General features: G+C 32.3%; 1 protein-coding gene across 1 annotated transcript; it reads right to left on the bottom strand.

The window, feature by feature from the left end:
* Positions 1-11,134: 11,134 nt before the first annotated feature.
* On the bottom strand, positions 11,135-18,446 carry LOC132740356 (kelch domain-containing protein 8A-like). The gene is made up of 7 exons (XM_060728277.1): positions 18,348-18,446; positions 16,792-17,018; positions 15,671-15,823; positions 14,746-14,910; positions 13,329-13,535; positions 12,501-12,593; positions 11,135-11,983 (listed from the first exon to the last, which is right to left on the bottom strand). Exons 2-7 carry the CDS (start codon positions 17,015-17,017, stop codon positions 11,727-11,729), a joined length of 1,101 nt encoding a protein of 366 aa, XP_060584260.1. The 5' UTR covers position 17,018; positions 18,348-18,446; the 3' UTR covers positions 11,135-11,726.
* Positions 18,447-20,562: the final 2,116 nt, after the last annotated feature.

Here is a 20,562-nt window from a genome sequence, read left to right as displayed (position 1 = left end):
GGTTATCAATACAGTTACTATGAGTTCAAAAGGTTCTATACTACATATACACTATGTGTTCAAAAAATCTCTACAAAACAGTTAGTCTGTGTTCAAAGAATTCTATTCTACACAGTTCCTATGTGTTTTCACTGTCCTGTATCAGACATATCTTTAAAATGTGTCCCCAACATAACTACATGTTTTGTCCCATACAGTCACTATGTGTTCAAAATATTTTGTTCTGCACAGTAACTATGTGTTCAAAATGTTTTGTTCTGTACAGTAACTAGGTGTTTCAAATGGTTTGTCCAATAGGTTACTAAGTGTTCAAAAGGTGTTTTGTCCAACAAAGTTACTATGTGTTCAAAATGTTCTGTTCCACACAGTTACTATGTGTTCAAAATGTGTTGTCCAACATAATTACTATGTGTTCAGAATGTTTTGTCCACAAAGTTACTATGTGTTCAAATTTTTGTTCCACACAATAATTATGTGTTCAAATTGTTTTGTTTCACACAGTTATTATGTGTTCAAAACGTGTTTTGTCCAACAAAGTTACTTCGTGTTTAAAATATTTTTTCCACACAGTTACTTTGATTTCAAAATGTTTTGTTCCACAAAGTTACTATGTGTTCAAAATGCTGTGTTTAAATGTTTTGTCCAACACAGTAACTATGTATTCAAAATGTTTTATTCCACACAATTACATGTGTTCAAAATGTTTTGTTCCACACAGTAACCATGTGTTCAAAATGTTTTGTTCCCCACAGTTACTATGTGTTCAAAATGTTTTGTCCAAAACACTAACTTAACTATCTGTTTTAAATCTTTTTTCCAACACAATTTCTATGTGTTCAAAATGTTTTGTCAAACACAGAAACTATGTGTTTGAAATGTTCTGTACCAAAAAGTTACTACATTTGTATATATGTGCTCAAAACGGTCTGTGCACAACAGTTATCATGTGTTTGTAATGTCTGTCCCATAAAGTTCTCATGTGTATGAAACATTGTATACCATATAATTACTTATATGTTATAACTGTTCCTTACTCACTGTAAAGTTATATTTAACACAGTCAAATCCTAGCACCAAATCCACCTTTTGTCATCTTTACTACCACAGTTATTTGAGCCGTGTCAGGACAAAACCAACATTATGGGTTTGCGACCAGCATTGATCCAGACCAGCCTGCGCATCCGCGCAGTCTGATCAGGATCCATGCTGTTCGCTATCAGTTTCTCTACTTGTTATAGGGTTTGTAAGCGAACAGCATGGATCCTGATCAGACTGCGCGGTAAGCGAACAGCATGGATCCTGATCCAGACTGCGCGGATGCGCAGGCTGGTCTGGATCCATGCTGGTTGCAAACGGCTCATTTAAAGCTGCACGCCTGCAGGAGAGCCAAAATATTTCAAGAAAAACAATATTGAGAAAATTGTACTAAAATTTTAGAAAAGTAAAATCATTCAAGATCCAAGTGATATTTAAAATGTTATACATATATGTGGTTCAACTGCTTTTGCAGTATTTTATCACCATATTTCTACAGCGTTACCAACACAGTAAGGGCTCTCTTTGCATATGTTGACCACTTTTTGGTAATTTTCTTGGATTATAAGTTCCGTTTGCAATATGTAAATAGCTTTATTTGTTAATTTCACAATAAATTACTTTTAAATACAATTAAATACATTATAAGGAACCCCAAATATGAGTTATTTTTTTATATTACATAATGCATAATTTTGTACATTTTTGTATCTATATTTTACTTGTTTGTATTTTCAAATTTAAACCTTAAAATACCATGTATTTTAACAGTAATAACTTCTTCAAACTTTGGGATAGAAACCATCATTCTTTACATGTCAAACATACTTAAGATATTGTTAAATTAACACATTTTGCTTAAGCCTAGGAAGCACTGTAGGTCTTTTTAGCACTTTTCTTTGTTTCACAGATGGACTGTTTTTTATAGAGTAAATACAAACCAATACAGAATAATAGTTGTGTAAAATATTACAGCTTTGTTTCCTTCGTAGTGTTTGACATTTATAACTTCAAAGTGAAAACCCATTAATAAATTAATTTTACTTTTCAAACAATTCCAAAACATACCTATAAAAGAGACAGTTTAAGGTTAGACAGTCATAATTTATTTCTTGGACTGTCAATAAAGGATATATTTTGACTTATTCTGTCTATGTGTATTTCTACAGGTATGTTAAACTTTATTTTATATTTTAACTCATGTTAAACTTTATTTTATATTTCAACTCTTTTTCTAAAATCTATAGGACATGAAATTTTGTAAACTTACTTTAGTCTCTGACTTGTTAAAATGTAACTTTATGTTTTACTTACAACATATTTTTCATAGGTTGACTTATATTTTTGGAACACATGAATGCATTGAACATTGATTTTTGTAATGTAAATTAAGTATTTTATTATATACATTTTGTTGACATGGTACCTGTTACCTATTTTAATTATCAAAATGTTCTCAAATTGATACATCAGTTTTTTTCTTGGAGAAATTAAAATGCAAAATGGAGGTCACAAGGTCAACTTTTATCAAAACTCAGTGCCATGTCATATTGTTCAAAAGGTCCAAATTTTAATGCTCCCAACATAATAAACAAGAGGGCCCTAAGGTCGCTCACCTGTATAAAGGCCCCCCCAGCAGGGCCAATTTTAACCCAAGGGCTTTTATTTGAACAAACTTGGAAGACACCCACAAGAAGATGTTTCATGTTAAACATCTTACCTCTAGCTCATTGGGTTTTTTAAAAGAAGATTATTTAAGTTTTTACTATACACATATAATTAAAAACAATGACACCTCTGGGGCGGGGCCAGTTTTGACCCCAGGTCTTTTATTTGAGCAAACTTTGTAGATACTTACTAGAAGATGTTTCATGCTTAATATCTAAATTCTAGCTATTTGGGTTTTTTCAAAGAAGATTTTTAAGTTTTTGCCATACACATATAAGGAAAATCAATGACCCCCAGAGCGGGGCCAATTTTGACCCCAGGGCTTTTATTTGAACAAACTTTGTAGACACTCACTAGAAGATGTTTCATGCTTAATATCTTAACGCTAGCTATTTGGGTTTTTTCATAGAAGATTTTTTAAGTTTTTGCTATACACATATAAGGAAAATCAATGACCCCCAGGGGCGGGGCCCATTTTGACCCCAGGGCTTTTATTTGAACAAACTTTGTAGACACCCATTAGAACATGTTTCATGCTAAATATCTTAGCTCTACCTCTTTGCGTTCTTTAAAAGAAGATTTTTTACTATATGCATATAGGGAAAATCAATGACCCCCTGGGGTGGGGCCAATTTATACCCCAGGGCTTTTATTTGAACAAACTTGGTAGACACTCATTAGAAGATGTTTCATTCTAAATATCTTAGCTCTAGCTCTTTAGGTTCTTTAAAAGAAGATTTTTTAAGTTTTTACTATATGCATATAGGGAAAATCAATGACCCCCTGGGGCGGGGCCAATTTTGACCCCAGGGCTTTTATTTGAACAAACTTGGTAGACACTCACTAGAAGATGTTTCATGCCAAAAATCTAAGCTCTAGCTCTTTGGGTTTTTTAAAAGAAGATATTTAAAGTTTTTTCTTTCGGTTGCCATGGTAACCAGAGTTCTGCATGGAATTAAATTCTTTGAACATTTTTTAAAGGTGACCACCAAAGGAACATTCCTCTGAAGTTTGGATGAAATTGGCCTAGTGGTTTATGAGGAGATGTCATTTAAAGTAAAAGTTTACGGACGGACCGACGGATGCCGGACGGATGCCGGACGAAAAGCGATCACAAAAGCTCACCCTGTCACTTTGTGACAGGTGAGCTAAAAAATAGGCCAATATTCAAAATTAAATGGCATGCAAGAACATGTAGAAAGTCTTAATTTTAAAAAGGAGTAATTTAAGAAAAATAATCTTCACCCCAAGACAGTAAATTTAACAAAGGTGTGAAGTTTTTTTCTTCCAGTTTCCATGGCAACAGGTGTTTCACACAGAATGGAATTTCTTGAAAAGCTTCATGCCAGGAATATTCAGGCTGAGTTTCGGAAATATTTGTCTAGCATGCAGTGTAGAAGAAGATATGTTTAAAGGCACATGATCCCTCAAAAATGAATATATTTTTCATTCTTTAGAAAGGGCAAATATAGGTAATACTTATAGAGAATGTTACTTGCTTCTTGCACAAAGAAAGTAGCATTGAATGTGAAGCAATTTGTCATAAAAGTAGCAAAATGTAAACAAAATAGGATTTTTGACATCCATACAAAATACTACACCACTATAGTATAACTGTACTCATTTCTAAAAATGATGGTTCAGGTAACTGGCCAGGGAGTAACTTTTTGGAAACTTTTCAATTACACCAAAAATAAACAACCTTTGAGAAATAAAAATAAAAGCATTTCTGTGGTATAATGGGCCTTTAAAGAAAATGTTTTGATGTCTTATTGACACACATACAGCAGGACAAACACAGGTTGATAGCTCACCTTGAGTACCATGTGCTTAGATGAACTAAAAAAAAAATATTATAACAATCTATGGCACAGTAAAATTAGTAAGTTTTTTTACATGGATTATTGCTGAGATATTGTTTTCATAAACATGGAATGACAAACGTTTTGTAATTTAAATTATGTAAGTGGAAAATAAACAATAACTAATGAAGGGATTCAAAAAATTTACATTTCAAGCATGAACAGGATTAAGGCTGGTCATGGGGGACATAACACAGCCATTATTGCCTGTTTATACGTGAAATCTGACCAGAACCAAGATTACTAATTGAGGAAAGTGTTAAACTCTTGCGTGTTTTTTTTCTTTTTATTTTTGGTGGACGGAGCTTGAGCTGTATCGGAAGTGAAAGGGGCAGGGTATGTGGGGGAGAGTGGTTATGGGTGAGGGTTTGAGTCTTTACCACTTATAGAGACTTAAGGCATTTAAAGATTTGAAATTATGATACAAAGGATTTTTAAACCAAATAAATTAAATGCAAATAATCTCACATTGAAATATTAACTAAAGTATGCAATGTAAAGGTCATGACATCTGCAATGTAAAGGTTATGAAATATGCTATGTTACAAAGGTCACAACATCCACAGTGTAAAGGTCATGACATCTACAGTGTAAAGGTTAAGAAATATGCTAGGTTACAAAGGTCATGACATCTGCAATGTAAAGGTCATGACATCTACAATGTAAAGGTTATGAAATATGCTATGTTACAAAGGTCATGACATCTGCAATGTAAAGGTCATGACATCTACAATGGAAAGGTCATGACATCTACAATGTAAAGGTCACGACATCTGCAATGTAAAGGTCATGACATCTACAGTGTAAAGGTCATGACATCTACAAAGTAAAGGTCATGACATATACAGTGTAAAGGTCATGACATCTACAAAGTAAAGGTCATGACATCTACAATGTAAAGGTCATGAAATCTGCAATGTAAAGGTCATGACATCTGCTATGTAAAGGTCACAACATCTGCAATGTAAAGGTCATACAGTAACTTTCAAGTATCAAGACCACAGCAGCCACTTCTTGAATTATATCAGGCATTTAAATGTACCCAAGTAGAACCATTTACCTTCCATAAGCTGGCTGGATAGCTTCCTCACATGAAAGATTCTAAATTCCCCCAACAGGATTCAAACCCACAGTGGTATGGCACAAGTGCTTTAAAGTGTGCAACATTAACCACTCATCCACAGAGGCCCTGATTAAGAATATGTATGTTCTTTTATTTTCACAGACATAAAAAAAACTGTAGTCATATTTTGCATTAACCACATAATAAAACAAAATAATAATAAACAATGTGTATTACTTATTGAAGTTAAGTGAAAACTATTACCTAATATGAAAAAAATAAAACAAGAAAATTTAGAAAATTAAGAAATTTACTATTGTTTTTATAACAAGAGCTGTCAGTAGGACAGCATGCTCGACTATTCTAAGTGCTTGATAGTAAAAGAGCCTTCATGATGTTAAATTTTTTAAGTTCACTAAAGGGCCAATTTTTTTTATAAATTCATGTTATAGGCCAATTATACAGTATTGGCTTGACTATTCGGAAGGTAATGTCACAAGGGTGTTTTATTGAGTATAATAATACTAATTACCTATGAATACATAAATTTGACAGAAAAGGTACAAAGGCTTGTTATTAAGATGTTTTATCAAGTAAATCACTGCTTTATTATTATGAATGCATAAAATTGTCCCAAAAAAGGCACAAACCCTTCAGTAGTTATTGAGATAACAGCTTACAAGCAAAACTTTACCATGAATTTCTAAGTTGAAAAAGGGGAGAAAAATCAGCCTAAATGCAAGATAGAATTATGGATCTTTGTCAGTGACCTACAATTATGACCCTACATAAATTTGACAGAAAAGGTACAAAGGCTTGTTATTAAGATGTTTTATCAAGTAAATCACTGCTTTATTATTATGAATGCATAAAATTGTCCCAAAAAAGGCACAAACCCTTCAGTAGTTATTGAGATAACAGCTTACAAGCAAAACTTTACCATGAATTTCTAAGTTGAAAAAGGGGAGAAAAATCAGCCTAAATGCAAGATAGAATTATGGATCTTTGTCAGTGACCTACAATTATGACCCTAAATGCATATGTGAAGTTTTAAATAAATATCTTTAATAGTTATTGAGATATGTAAAACTTGCATGTAAACATTAACCAAGAGACTAAGTAGAAAAGGGGATATGAATCAGCCTTAATGCAAGATAGAGTTATGGAACTTGGTCAGTGACATACAATTATGACCCTCCAATTATGACCCTAAGTGCATGTGTAAAGTTTCAAGTAAATATCTTTGAAGACCTTTAACCTTTAACCAAAATTTCTAACTTTCAAAGGGGCAAATAATTCTGCAAATTTTGCAGACAGAGTTATGCAATTTTGCAAACTGATGTACATTGTTACTATAAAAAAAGTATTTTAAATTTCAATTGAATATCTCAAGCAATAATTGAGATATTTGACTTTATAAAAAAACTTTAACCAAAATTTCTAAGTTCCAAAGGGGCAATAATTCTGTCAATATTGTAGGCAGAGTTATCCAACTTGTCAATCTGATGTACCTTGTTACTATAAATAAGTATTGTAAGTTTCAATTGAATATCTCAAGCAATAATTGAGATATTTGACTTTACAAAAAAACTTTAACCAAAATTTCTAAGTTAAAAAGGGGCATAATTCTGTCAATATTGTAGGCAGAGTTATCCAACTTGTCAATCTGATGTACCTTGTTACTATAAATAAAGTATTGTAAGTTTCAATTGAATATCTCAAGCAATAATTGAGATATTTGACTTTATAAAAAAACTTTAACCAAAATTTCTAAGTTAAAAAGGGGCATAATTCTGTCAATATTGTAGGCAGAGTTATCCAACTTGTCAATCTGATGTACCTTGTTACTATAAATAAGTATTGTAAGTTTCAATTGAATATCTCAAGCAATAGTTGAGATATTTGACTTTACAAAAAACTTTAACCAAAATTTCTAAGTTAAAAAGGGGCATAATTCTGTCAATATTGTAGGCAGAGTTATCCAACTTGTCAATCTGATGTACCTTGTTACTATAAATAAGTATTGTAAGTTTCAATTGAATATCTCAAGTAATAATTGAGATATTTGACTTTACAAAAAACTTTAACCAACGCAGACGCCGACGCCGACGCTGACGCCGACGCCGACACCGGGGCGACTACAATAGCTCTCATATTCTTCGAATAGTCGAGCTAAAAATGGTGCATAGTATTCAATACAAATGAAAATAAGTGAATCATATAACAGCTATTATTCTTATAATATAAATTAATGGTAAAATATAACTAAACTAACACAATAATTATTTTAGTAACATACACATAGCAGCAGTTTACAAGTGATAAATAAATATATATATATTTTCTTCAACAAAAACAATTACCCTCACTCAGATAAAAAGAATCTTTAAAATAGCAAATATTTTTCAGCAACAAGGTCAAAAACATTTTTGGGTGACACCACCAGTATAATTTTGTCAAATTTTAGCAGTGAAAAAAATGTACACTTTTACAAGAGTATTTAACCCGTAACCTACTAGAGACAAAGAAATGATGAGCCTTTGCCACCAGTACAGAGACAGGCCATTTGTGCCATCTATGCAGTCTGACCAGGCTCTATACTGGTGGTAGCTCACTTTTTTGTAATTTGGGATTGAATTCCCAGGGCTGTTCCAATTTCAAAGCACTGCGAATCCATTGTGCAAATGAAGGGTTGACTCTTACATTATCAGATCTTACATCATCAGGTAATTTTGAAGTTAAGGCAGCATGCCTCCAGATTCATGTTAATTTTCTTTAAAAATTTTGGAAATGCATTTAAAAGTAAAATAATGTGAGGCAAACAAATAAAGTTATTTACATATTGCCCACGGCACTTACAATCCAAGAAAATCACCAGAACTTGGTCAACTTATGCAAAAACAGCCCTTACTGTGTTAGAAACGCAGTAGAAATATGGTGATAAAATACTGCAAAATCTGTCATAAACCGCACATAACATGTAAAATGTAACTTGGATCTTCAATGATTTTACCTTTCTTAAAATTTTAGTATATTTTTATCAATATTGATTTTCTTGAATTATTTTGGCTCATCTGGAGACGTGCAGCTTTAACACTAATGGTAATATTCTAGATATACAGTAACAGATATATAAATACTTGGAATACACCTGGTTAAAGGGACTCCACCAACATTTTTCACCATGATAGGACATAAAATATTTTTTCGAGATATATGTCCAATTTGATGTAGGTCTAGACCAGCTACTTGCGTGCAAATTTTCAGATCATTCACTCAGTCTGTTTTTCCCATACTACTTATTTGAATTATGATAAATTATGAAAATTGAAAACACTTTTCACTCAAATTGGCTGCAAATTGCACAAAAATATGATTGTCATTTATTTCTGAGTATATTCTTTAAATTTTTTTTTGCATATCTTTCCGTAGCTCAACTACATAAGATGTTTTATGGCTTTTGACCCTCAGTGGAGTTCCTTTAACATACAGAATTTATGCAAATTATTTTGTTTGGCAAAGAATAATACACATGTTAATACTTTGGCTTGAAATTCCCTCTTTAAGGTGACAACGGAGACAATTATCACTGAAAATACCTAAAATGAGATTTTTTGCTTAGTAGATTTATCCACCTTTTCTGAACACATTCATGATTTAATTTTGGAAGCAGTTAGTCCAAAAAATGTGTTTTTAAATGTTTTAAAACGGTACCTGTACCATTTTTATCTGCTATTCGCGTAACCTGTCAATTATCGATAACGCTCCGCCCCCTGTTGAGGCATCAATGAGGGAAATCGGTAGTTCCATATATGCGTGAATTACCGGTCCATACTGGTCCATATTACTCGTAATTCATGTATCGTACATATACCGAATATCGTCTACCTTTTATTTAGCCTTTTTTACAAAATAAGAAATTGTCGGCCAATGTACGTAACACAATGTATGAAACATAAATAATTAAGCATAGCGGCAAATCGCACGACCACGGGGTTGATTAAAAATATAGTTGCTAAAATATTCATAATGTGTGAAAATAATTTGTCTGTCCCGTTTATCTGATGGACTTTGTACGGATTCAAGGGCTTGTTTTACATTAAACCTCGTTTTCTAACAATGTCAAGTAAAACAACAACAAAAACAGACAACATTTTTAATGTGAACGCCTATATGACTTGTGGTAAGGTGTCCCTGACAAATTTCTAAACCATTTTAGGTTGTCTAAGGATGATTATTTCTCTATGAATCAATAAAAAAAAAAGATAATAAAATATATTATCAGTGAATGGTTTGAATAAATCGAACACACAGTACTAATAAACCTGGGACAAAGTATGGAATTTATTGTATATCCCAATTAAAACTGGATCTCTATGCCGTGCTGAGATGCATAGATGATATTCATGATAATAGAAGTTAAGAAGGTCAGATCATAATGATCGAGTGATACCTTTTATTTCTATTAAAATATGTTAAGCATTTATATCAATTTGGAGGGAAAAAATATTTAATATCCCGTTCTTATTTGTATATATACCATGGACTTTAAAAGACCGTCAGAAGCTCATTTTTTTAATTTAATTTATATTTTAACGGAATTTCATAAACGAATACACAGAGTGACACTGGTATAATATAATAATAATGTTGATGATAATAATAATAAACTTCAAAAGTGAAACAATTAAATACCCCGCTAGCAGTGCGCAAATAAGTTCCATTTCCCCCCATCGAGAGCCTCAAATTTTATCGAAAGTCACGTGACATGTGCGACCGATACCAGACGGACGGTAAATCACAATGACATTAAGATTTGAAGAAATTTCTGTAATAAACTGATATTAATCAGCATCTTTTAAATTGGTCAGATGTCACTGGGTCATAAAATGTTGTTAGAGTATGTACCGCAACTTGTGACCCTCTATGGTGCGATATTTGTGTATTATGCAATTATTTAGCGTGAAACGTAGAGGTCCGAGAGAGAACAGCCGATTTATGACACTTCGTTTGATGCGGGTCGGACTAACTTTGAATCGGCATAACTTTTTTAATAATCAAGCAATTAACATGCGGTTAAAAGCACATGAAAGGGAATTTATTTACGGAGGGAACCGTGTCGGGGATTTTTGTTTGCTCAATCAGCGGCTTAATTATCTTTAATTACGTAATATGTTTGGTGAAAAAAGTCGCATAAAATGTTTGACGTTACGTAATATTTTTTTGAGAAAAGATAGAAAAAATTTGAGACACGGTTCCCCAGATATTATAAGTATGTTTATTTTCCAAAAGTTTGATGACAAAAAAATAAAAAATGACTTTGATATGACGACTTAAAATTTTAGGATTTTTATTAAAAATTAATCATTTACAAAGGCATTTTTTTTCAAATATGTTATTTTTTATGATAATCAACGACATTTTATGCACAAAGATTAAATAAATAACAATTATTACTAAAATAAGTTGGTTTAAATGACATTTATGTGAGTACCACGGAAAGTGTCTGTTGTCACCTTAACAAATATCAAAATGTAAATGTGTGCAAAGAAAACATACTGTATAAACATGTTTATAATCCAAGTATTAAAGTAATCAGGTATCCACCCATGCGCCGTTTACAGGGGTTTTGTAAAGAATAAGTAATTTCCAAAAATTATATGTATGTAGTAACTATGTATCTCAAGAAGTTAATCCAAAATTAATTCAAAATGCTTTCAATATTGCAATAAATTTCCAACTTACATGATTTTCTCTGAGACTACTGAATTCCTTCTAACTATAATCAAAATATATTTTTTTATCACTTACAAACTTTTTTTTAGAAATATTTTGGATTGAAGAGCAGTGATTTAGCCAACTATCACTGATAGTCTATCACTGTCCAAGTGGCTGTGGGGTAAAAATACAATTTTTGTAAAAACAATTTTACTTAGGTTATTCAATACAAAATTGTTCATTTTTCTAAACCAGATGGGAAATTTAAAATATTTCTATTCTCACTGAATGGGCAATGCTGTGTGGAGCAGGGTGTGCTGCAGAACTTTTACACTATACAATATCAAATTTAAAAAAAAATCTACTTAATATAAAAATGACTAAGATTGCTTTTTATTTTTTCCCCGAGCAGGTTGTGTCTTCCTGCTTTTGCTATCATCGTCTAAAGGCCCATAACTTATACATTCCACACAGTTTGTTGGACCTTGAGCTGAGAGACCCCCGATCACATATAATTTCCCGTGGTGTGTTATGTACGCGCAAGAACAATGTGACAATGACATGTTTTTACCAAATGACCACGTGTCCGTCTCTGGATTATAAATTTCCACTGTGTCAAAAGGTTTTCCATCATTACCTGTAACAGTTATAAGGTTATATTGGCTAGGTAATACATACATCAAAACATGCAAAACTTAAGTTTATATTGACTTTAGATTATATATTCATCAAAACATGCAAAACTTAAGTTTATATTGACTTTAGGTTATATATACATTAAAACTTGTAAAACTTAAGTTTATATTGTCTTTAGGTTATGTATCCATCAAAAGTTGTGTATCTTGAGCTAATTTCATCATTTTATACACTCGGAAATCTAGAAAGTATTTCAAATAGTTAAAATATTTTCAAATGAATTAATAAAATAATTTAAGCTAGCACAATGTATTGGGAACTCAAATAAATTACTTAAAATATAATTTAATATCTGTTAACTATAAAAGTTAACAGATTGAAAATAATTCAAGCCAGGATTTAACTTAAGCTAAGATATTCAAATTATTTGAGTCAGTTTACTCTTAAGCTCAATTAACTTGACAAATAAACACTCTGGGTTTTTTTTTTTAAAGACTAAAGAAAGGCAATAAGCATACCTAATCCTCCGGCACAAATAACCTTGTCCTCTATTACACCGATAGCAAAGTCGCCACGAGGGGAGCTCAAGTTTTTACCAATCTTCCATTCCTCTGTGAAAAAAAAAACAACCTTAGTATTAAATATCAAAATTGCCCTGTTGAAATAAAAAAAAATTAAATTATATATGAAAATATCTCTGTTTAATTAAGAAAAAAAATATAATTAATTAACTAAGGAGATCCACTGTGCAATTCTTAACCTATGTTTAGTAAAAACGTCGACAATCTTTTCATTTCCAGGTCACTCTGCACAACTAAATTGATTATTTTACAGAAAGGGAGTTTCTAAATGGTCTGAAAATTTGCACAAATGTTAATGGTCCTGATCTACATAAAATGAAACACAAATTTACAAAAACAAAATTCCAGTCGCGTCTTATCAAAAAACCTCAGTGGTCTCCGTTCAAAACATAATCTGTTAAACTATGTTAACAAACATGTAATCAAATATCAAACCTCTGTAACCGAACCATAAAAACAACGCAAAATATAATATTATATATTCGAATTTTTGTGTTTCACATTTTCACTGCAGGTAACTATATTAATTAAATAATTACATGGTCTTTGTCTGAAATATATCTAAGAATTACCAAAATTTTAAAGTTCAGATAACATCCTTTGGACTATTTCCTCAAGAAAATCGGAAACTAACATCAGGCTATAAAATTGTCAGTCTTGCTTAATTCCCAAGCAAATAAAATAACAACCAACAGTTCCTTTCACCCAAAGCTGGACACAATGTCACCTTAAATTCAAAATCTTGAAGAAAACGTTTTAAATTACCCTTTTCCAGGTCAAAGACTTCACAAACATTTGAGAAACCTTTCTTTCCTGGTTGTATCAAACCTCCGATGCTGAAGATGTACTTATCTGTTGCCGCGTACATTGCAAACACACGTTTTGACGGCACGTCAGGTAACTTACACCATGAATCCTCCGAAAAATCATACACCTCAAATGCGAGACAAGGTAATTTTCCCACTCTTCCACCTGAAATAAATAGATCCTAGAAATCTCACTGATCTAAATACATTTATATCTTCAATGTTTATGTAATAGTATGCAACCATGAGATCTACGATACCCTTTTAATTCAAGGGACAATTTATGCTCTGTTTTTTTATTAAAATGGCATTATGCTCATTTTTTCATTGTCAAGTTGAGCTGAATTGACTATATACATTGTATTTCAAAAGATGGACTTATTATTTTAATGGCGATAGACCAATAGTTGATATTGGAAAATATTTAGTATAACATACATATCTGCCTAAAATATAAAAAGATTGCCTCACACTTTTAATAAATTGAAATTTCAATAGATATTTACAGAAATGTCCTTGGGGATTGCAAGTTGTATATCGTTCATGCAAAGTGAATTGTTAAATTAATGCATTATGACAAAATGTAAACTTTTTTGACTTTCACCTGTTTACGCACAATATATCACTTGATGGACATAATGTCACTTTCACAAAAATTTGAGCTTTATCAGCTACAAATTTTAAAAGTGATTGATCAACGATGATAAATGTTCAGGATAAAAAACCTGCATAAAATATTAAAAGAATTCCCAACTCTTTTTATAAACTGAACGTTACTAAAACATTCTAACGATATTTATCATTATTCCTTGAGTAAATTATAAACTGAAAGCAATAATGGCAAAATGTTATTTTGACTTGCATCTGTACACTCACCATTTAAACTTAAATGGGCATAATGTCACTTTAATTAGGAAATAGATATTAACTCTGAGTGCATTGTTGTAGAAAAATGCATGGTTCGAGTTTCAAAGGCTACAATGCACGAAGAATTGATATCGATTTCCATTCTCATCAAGAAAATAATAAAGTTGGACTATATGTTTGGTGGTTAAATTTGTTTTCGCATAAGAGTTTCCGATAGAACGTTCTTAAAAGGCTGTTCAAGTCGTTTGAAAAAAACTGTTGTTAAGTCTACCATTCCTGGGAACATTTTGAAAATAATGAATTTTGAAAACATTGATAAAATTTGTGTATGTTTATTTTATTTAACTTTATATTTTTCAAGTGAAATACAGAGTATTCATAGTGAAATAAATGTGAAAATTTTTTGATGTGGAAATGAAAACAAGGCTGTATATGGTATGAATTGGTTTGCAACATTGAAATAGCATTCTTGTTTTGATGGTCTTTGCAGAAAACACAAAGGAACTTACCAATAACATATAGTTTGTCATTGATGATGAAAGAGAATGTAGCATATCTGGCAGTAGGCATAGGTTTTAGTCCCTTCCATTTATTTTCATCCAGATCTATCATCATGAAACTATCATTCGGATTTGTGTCAACACCCATACCTCCCATTACCAGAACCTTGTCATCTGTTAATAATGCATTTCACCTTTATTATATGTTTTACATGGTATAATTAATTAAGCCCTTAATCGGTAAGAACATGTAGAAAGTGGAAAGGCTTTTGCCACCATTATAGCCCAAGGCCAGCCTGTATATCCATGCAGTTTGACCAGGTTCTATGCTTTTCAAGGCTAAATTCAAAGCAGAGTATATCTTTTCAACCAATTCATGAGGATAAGAGATTGAACAATCAAACTTGTCCTACAATGAGACAGACAACCTTTAACTATTATGTAAGGCCAGTATTTTATTTAAATTTACAATTACAACTTGACATTCCATTTCACCCGTAAAATTATGGGTTCTGACATTCTACATGTATGTGTCACAAGGGTTTTATATTAAAAAGTTATACACTTTTAATGCAGAGTCATACAAAATGAGTTAACATCACTAAGTAAGAATTAATTTTATGAATACAGAAACAATTGTTTAAAGTTTTATAAAAAAAAATCCTATGTATTGAAAGAAAATCAATAAAATGAGCCGCATCACGACAAAACCAACATAATACGTTTGCCACCAGCATGGATCCAGACCAGTTTGCGCATCCACGCAGTCTGATCAGGATCCATGCTGTTCGCTATCAGTTTCTCTACTTGTAATAGGGTTTGTAAGCTAACAGCATGGATCCTGATCAGACTGCGCGGATGCACAGGCTGGTCTGGATCCATGCTGGTTGCAAACGCATTACGTTGGTTTTATCATGGCACGGCTCAAATTTACCTTTCAAGACTGATGAAAGGCCTAGAAGTCCACTAGGAAGGTTGTCCATTTTCTCCCACTTTTTATCTTTTATACTGTACATTTCTATAGCATCTACAGGTTGCTGACAATCTCCAACACCTCCCACAGCCACTATCTTGTCTCCAACCACCCCTGAAATACATTACATTCTATAAATATCTTAGGTGTTGCTTTACTTCTGTTAAGTATTAAAGAAGCCCAAAGGTCTCGAGGTACATGTAACAGTATTTAACTAAAAAGTCAGTGGTAACGGAAGTTTGATTCCAAACCACTACCACTTTAATTTCACAAGTTGTTAATAACGATAGCAACTTTACAGGAGCTGTCCATAAGACTGTACGCTCAATTATTCACAGTGCTTGACAGTAAGAAAAGGGATATATAACAGTAAAAAGGTAACACAGAGTTATGCGACATGTGCCTATTATGTTAGATAATCACAGAGAACAAGAGTGTGAAGTTTCAACATATGACACAAAAACAATAACTGTCCCTATTCGCAAAAACCATGGCTCTATGTCTATGTCTGTATCCATACCATTATCCTAAAGTAGCATGAAGTTACATAGTGTTTTCTGGAGTGAGCTGCCTAAATAGTGTTCCAGTGGTAGCTATAGATAAACATTCAGCGATTTTTTGTTTACTAGAAGATGGATGCAGGACCCATAAAGAGGGGAATATTACTTAGCAGAGAAGAAAATTTAGAGGGAAAGAAATTTTGTTAAAGGGAATCTTACCTTATGTATCCTCTTCTATTGTAGGAGAAAAGGCCCTGGGTGTACAATGTATTACCAATACTCAAATATAGCCTACAAATTACTTCACAAGGTATGAATAAAGAAAAATTCATATTTCTTACATGTAGTAAGTTAATTTCTTACAAAATGGTTGCAACTCCTTCTTTTAGTACTATGAAGATGAACCAGCAGTTTTCGATAAAAAAAGACCTTGTATTTTGTAATTTCAGTCCATACTACTAGGACAGTCAAAACAAAATCTTCAACAGGAAGAATTTAAATAACTTACCTGTTTATTTTCTAAATTTTAGCTTTAGGTTATTATCATTTTATATGCCATGATTGTTTACAATAAACACCTACCAACAGCAGGTGCTGCCCTCTTTGTTGGCATATTTTGTAAAGTGGTCCATTTTTTCTTTGTGATGTCGTACATTTCAAAGCTGTCGACAGGCTGACCCATCTGATCACACCCACCAACTACATAAATGTTATTCTCATGTACAACAGGGCTGGAGAACACACGAGGGTAGACCATCTTCTTGAGAGAGTCGGACTTGAACACACAATTCACATCGTTACTAGCCATCCTGTAATGAAATACGATAAATGAGCTGCATCATGACAAAACCAACGTAATGCCTTTGCGACCAGCATGGATCCAGACCAGCCTGCGCATCAGTTTCTCTACTTGAAATAGGGTTGTAAGCGAACAGCATGGATCCTGGTCAGATTGCGCGGATGCACAGGCTGATCTGGATCCATGCTGGTCGCAAACCCATTATGTTGGTTTTGTCATGGCATGTCTCAAATCTACTTCATTTAAATCAGTGACAGAATCTCAATAATCTGAACAGAGAATTATGACAGTAAGTGGGTTAAGAATAAGATTTTGTTCAAGAGAAATATCAATTATTTAAAAGATAGTAATATCTTATTTTTTTGCATTTTGTTGACAATGGTGCAAGAAAGAACTCCTCTTATAAGGAAAAAACTTTGCATTTTGGCTGTCATCTCATTTTCAAGCTGTGTGTAAAATCTTAAACAGAAACTTAAAGGAAGCTTCATTACTACTGTAAACAGATGCAGTCTTGCTAGGATATTCAGTACTGGCAGCCTGTGTAAGATTTCAAATACTTATAATATATTTTTAAGCTTATTCTAGTTTAGTAGCAATTAAAATATCAACAGTGGTCAACGCTTAAGCAACATGCTTAAGTATCCGCCTAGTAAACAAGAGGTCTCAAGTTCAATCCTGAGTCAGTAACTAGGTTTACACAAAATTCAAAAATGAAATGGTGACATGGTGAATAATATTAATACTGTGACTCTTCTAATGAATTACTTAGCACTTTATCTGATAGTGGTAAATGTGTAGACCAAGATCAACAGCCACATCCATCTGTCTGATCACAGTTTATCCTGTTGCTAATTTGTACATATTTTAAGATTTATCAAAAAAAGATCTCTAGTTTGTCCGAAAAATGGACAAAACCCTTCCCTGATAAAAACCCTCCCATTCAAAAATGACAAGCTGGAAAAAAGCTCTCCTGTGAAAATTGTCAACATGACCTTTGTAAATGGCTGTCAGGAATTAACTAGAACTGTAGAAAGCTTGATCATTAGGAACTAATTGATTAATTTTTCTATTGTAACTTAAAGCAAAACCAACCAAGTTTTCACTCACTAACCAACGCCACACATCTATTGGAAGCTGTACAGTAGAGGCTTTTCTATTAAAGGAAAAGTACATGTTAAATAGCAGGCTACAGTTGCATTTAGCTTTTTACTATTTCGACTATCTGATAATGATATATCCGAATACAGTGATACTTGACAGGTCCTTGAGTTAATGCTGTATGAAAAGAAAGACAAAACAATTTCCATAACTGTTAAATTATCATTTTGAGACGAAATACCTTCTGTGCAAAAGAGATTAAATTAGATGATAAATTCTTTAGAAACAGTTTGTTTATGTTTGTTTATATCCGGCTCCTAATGACAGGTGTCCCGTGAAGATATAAAATCGTGAAAATTGCTAAAAAAACTCGTTATTAATCTTTTCCTATTGTACTCGTAATTGTTAGATTTTGATATCAAAGTTCTTGTTATTCTTTTGCTAATATTCGTATAAAAATGTGTTTTAATGAATAAAAGAATTGAATTGAATTGATAAAATACAAAAAAGTTAACAGGTTAATTCCCAACTAAACGTGCTAAAGAGATTAGGTAAATATTTATGTAAATTGGGGAAATTGAACATATACTCTTTTATACTATCAAACTTTAATTACTGCCCTGTCACCTGGCACTTCTGTGGAGAAAAGTACACAAAAAAACTAGAGAAAATTCAAGAAAGAGCATTAAGATTCATTTATGATGACTATCAATCAGACTATGACTCACTTTTAATAAAATCTAAAGTACCAAATTTAAAATTAAGACGAATCAGAACTATAGCCCTCGAAAGTCATAAAATTATTCATAAACAAGGACCAACATACTTACATGATCTTGTTAATATAAAATCTCATTCTTTTAATTTAGGTATAAAAAATGTAGCCATTATCCCTCAGGTAAGAACACCACCAGTTATGGCAGCAACTCTTTTCGTTCCAATGCACCTAAACTATGGAATTCACTTCCTCAACACCTCAGAATGGAAGTGAATTATGACCAATTTAAAAAGTCTAATTGGTGCATGGAATGGAGAGAGTTGCTCATGTACTTTCTGTCAATAAACCTGCATTATAGTTTAGCTCCATCTTCAGTATTGTTTCTTGCCTGCTTTCTTTTGTTTTGCTGCTTACTTACATGTATCTGTTTATTTCACATTTGGCTTAAATTTGTTAATATTCTCAACATAAAATGATTATGTACATGCATTATTTTCCAGTATGCTTGAATTTTGTTTGCTTATTGTCAGCTTTTGCGAAGTTTGCTTATTGAAGGAGGCTGCTGATCACTTCTTGCAAATTTTGAATTGGGGATTTTTATTTATAAAACCTAATTAGTGGTAACAGTTTTGTGATCCTTTTCATTTTCAATATCGTATTTCCTTTCTTTTATAGCAGTCCAGGCTAGGCCTGGGACCAGGGTCAAGATCAGCAGTATCCACCCACTTTTTATGTAATCTTATTTTATGTATGTGCTAATATATTCCGCATTTTATCTAGATATATATTATTTTATTCATGTATGATACAGTATAGAACTTTTAAGCATATCCTTAGCATAACATTACTATTTATTAATTATTATTATTTTATTTTAAATTATAACATTTAGTGTCTACATCCCATATTATAGTAATTTAACTTATCTTTTACCATTTGTCTTTCAAAGTTTCATATCTTAATGTGCTTCTTTTATGAGTTTTATGTTTATATCATTATGCATGTATGTCGGTCAAAAGCTATACATAGCTTATGTTTTGTAAAATGTTATATATGTATACCGACAATAAATAAATTTTGATTTGATTTGATTTGAATGGTATCAATATATTTACTGAAAATACCATTTGACTGGCAACATTATGATTAATAAATTTTTGGTACAACTGGTTCACATAATTTTAGTATGTTATTCCATTTGTGCCAGTGCCAAGACAATTTATGTTATACACAGACCTGGGACTTAAAATATGTAGGCCTAAGTCCACAGACACGGCAAACTTTGTGACGGTTTTGTAATGCATGTACATAATTATATAGAGGCTTTATAAGGTAATATAAATACGTACAATTTCGGACATAAAATGATTATCGTTTGCCAAAATAAAAAAGCATCCAATCCAATTCTGAATGCCTTTGATTTATAATGATTATGGGACAAGAAAAAAACACTTTCTTTCTTTCAGTCTGTAGAGTACGATTGCATACATGCTTTAAGCACGCGCGACAGCAAAGTACCTTATAATTTTAAGTTTTTTAAAAGTTTCTGGCTATATACGCACGTGAAAATCATAACGTGGCCACGCGTGCGCACGAGAAACCTATCGTATGGCCACGTACAATGGTTTTAAGTGTTTATGTAATAGCAATCACGTGACCATGCATTGCTATCGCTCGCGCAAATAATATATATTGCGTGGCTATGTTAAAACCTATCGATTGCATAGGTTTCATTTGC

This window comes from Ruditapes philippinarum, unplaced genomic scaffold (assembly GCF_026571515.1).
Source record: "Ruditapes philippinarum isolate M1 unplaced genomic scaffold, ASM2657151v2 ctg1157_1_1_1_1, whole genome shotgun sequence".
Classification (NCBI taxonomy): domain Eukaryota; kingdom Metazoa; phylum Mollusca; class Bivalvia; order Venerida; family Veneridae; genus Ruditapes; species Ruditapes philippinarum.
Note: the sequence above shows the minus strand (reverse complement) of the source record. Positions and strands in the feature narration are given on the sequence as shown.

What these genes read in the sequence shown, in the direction of transcription:
- LOC132740356 (XM_060728277.1), bottom strand. Translation starts at nt 17,017, where the DNA reads ATGGCTAGTAACGATGTGAATTGTGTGTTCAAGTCCGACTCTCTCAAG. An exon ending in GAGGGCAGCACCTGCTGTTG is followed by an intron (nt 15,824 to 16,791) that starts GTAGGTGTTTAT and finishes AATGTATTTCAG; the next exon opens with GGGTGGTTGGAGACAAGATA. An exon ending in TGACAAACTATATGTTATTG is followed by an intron (nt 13,536 to 14,745) that starts GTAAGTTCCTTT and finishes TATTTATTTCAG; the next exon opens with GTGGAAGAGTGGGAAAATTA.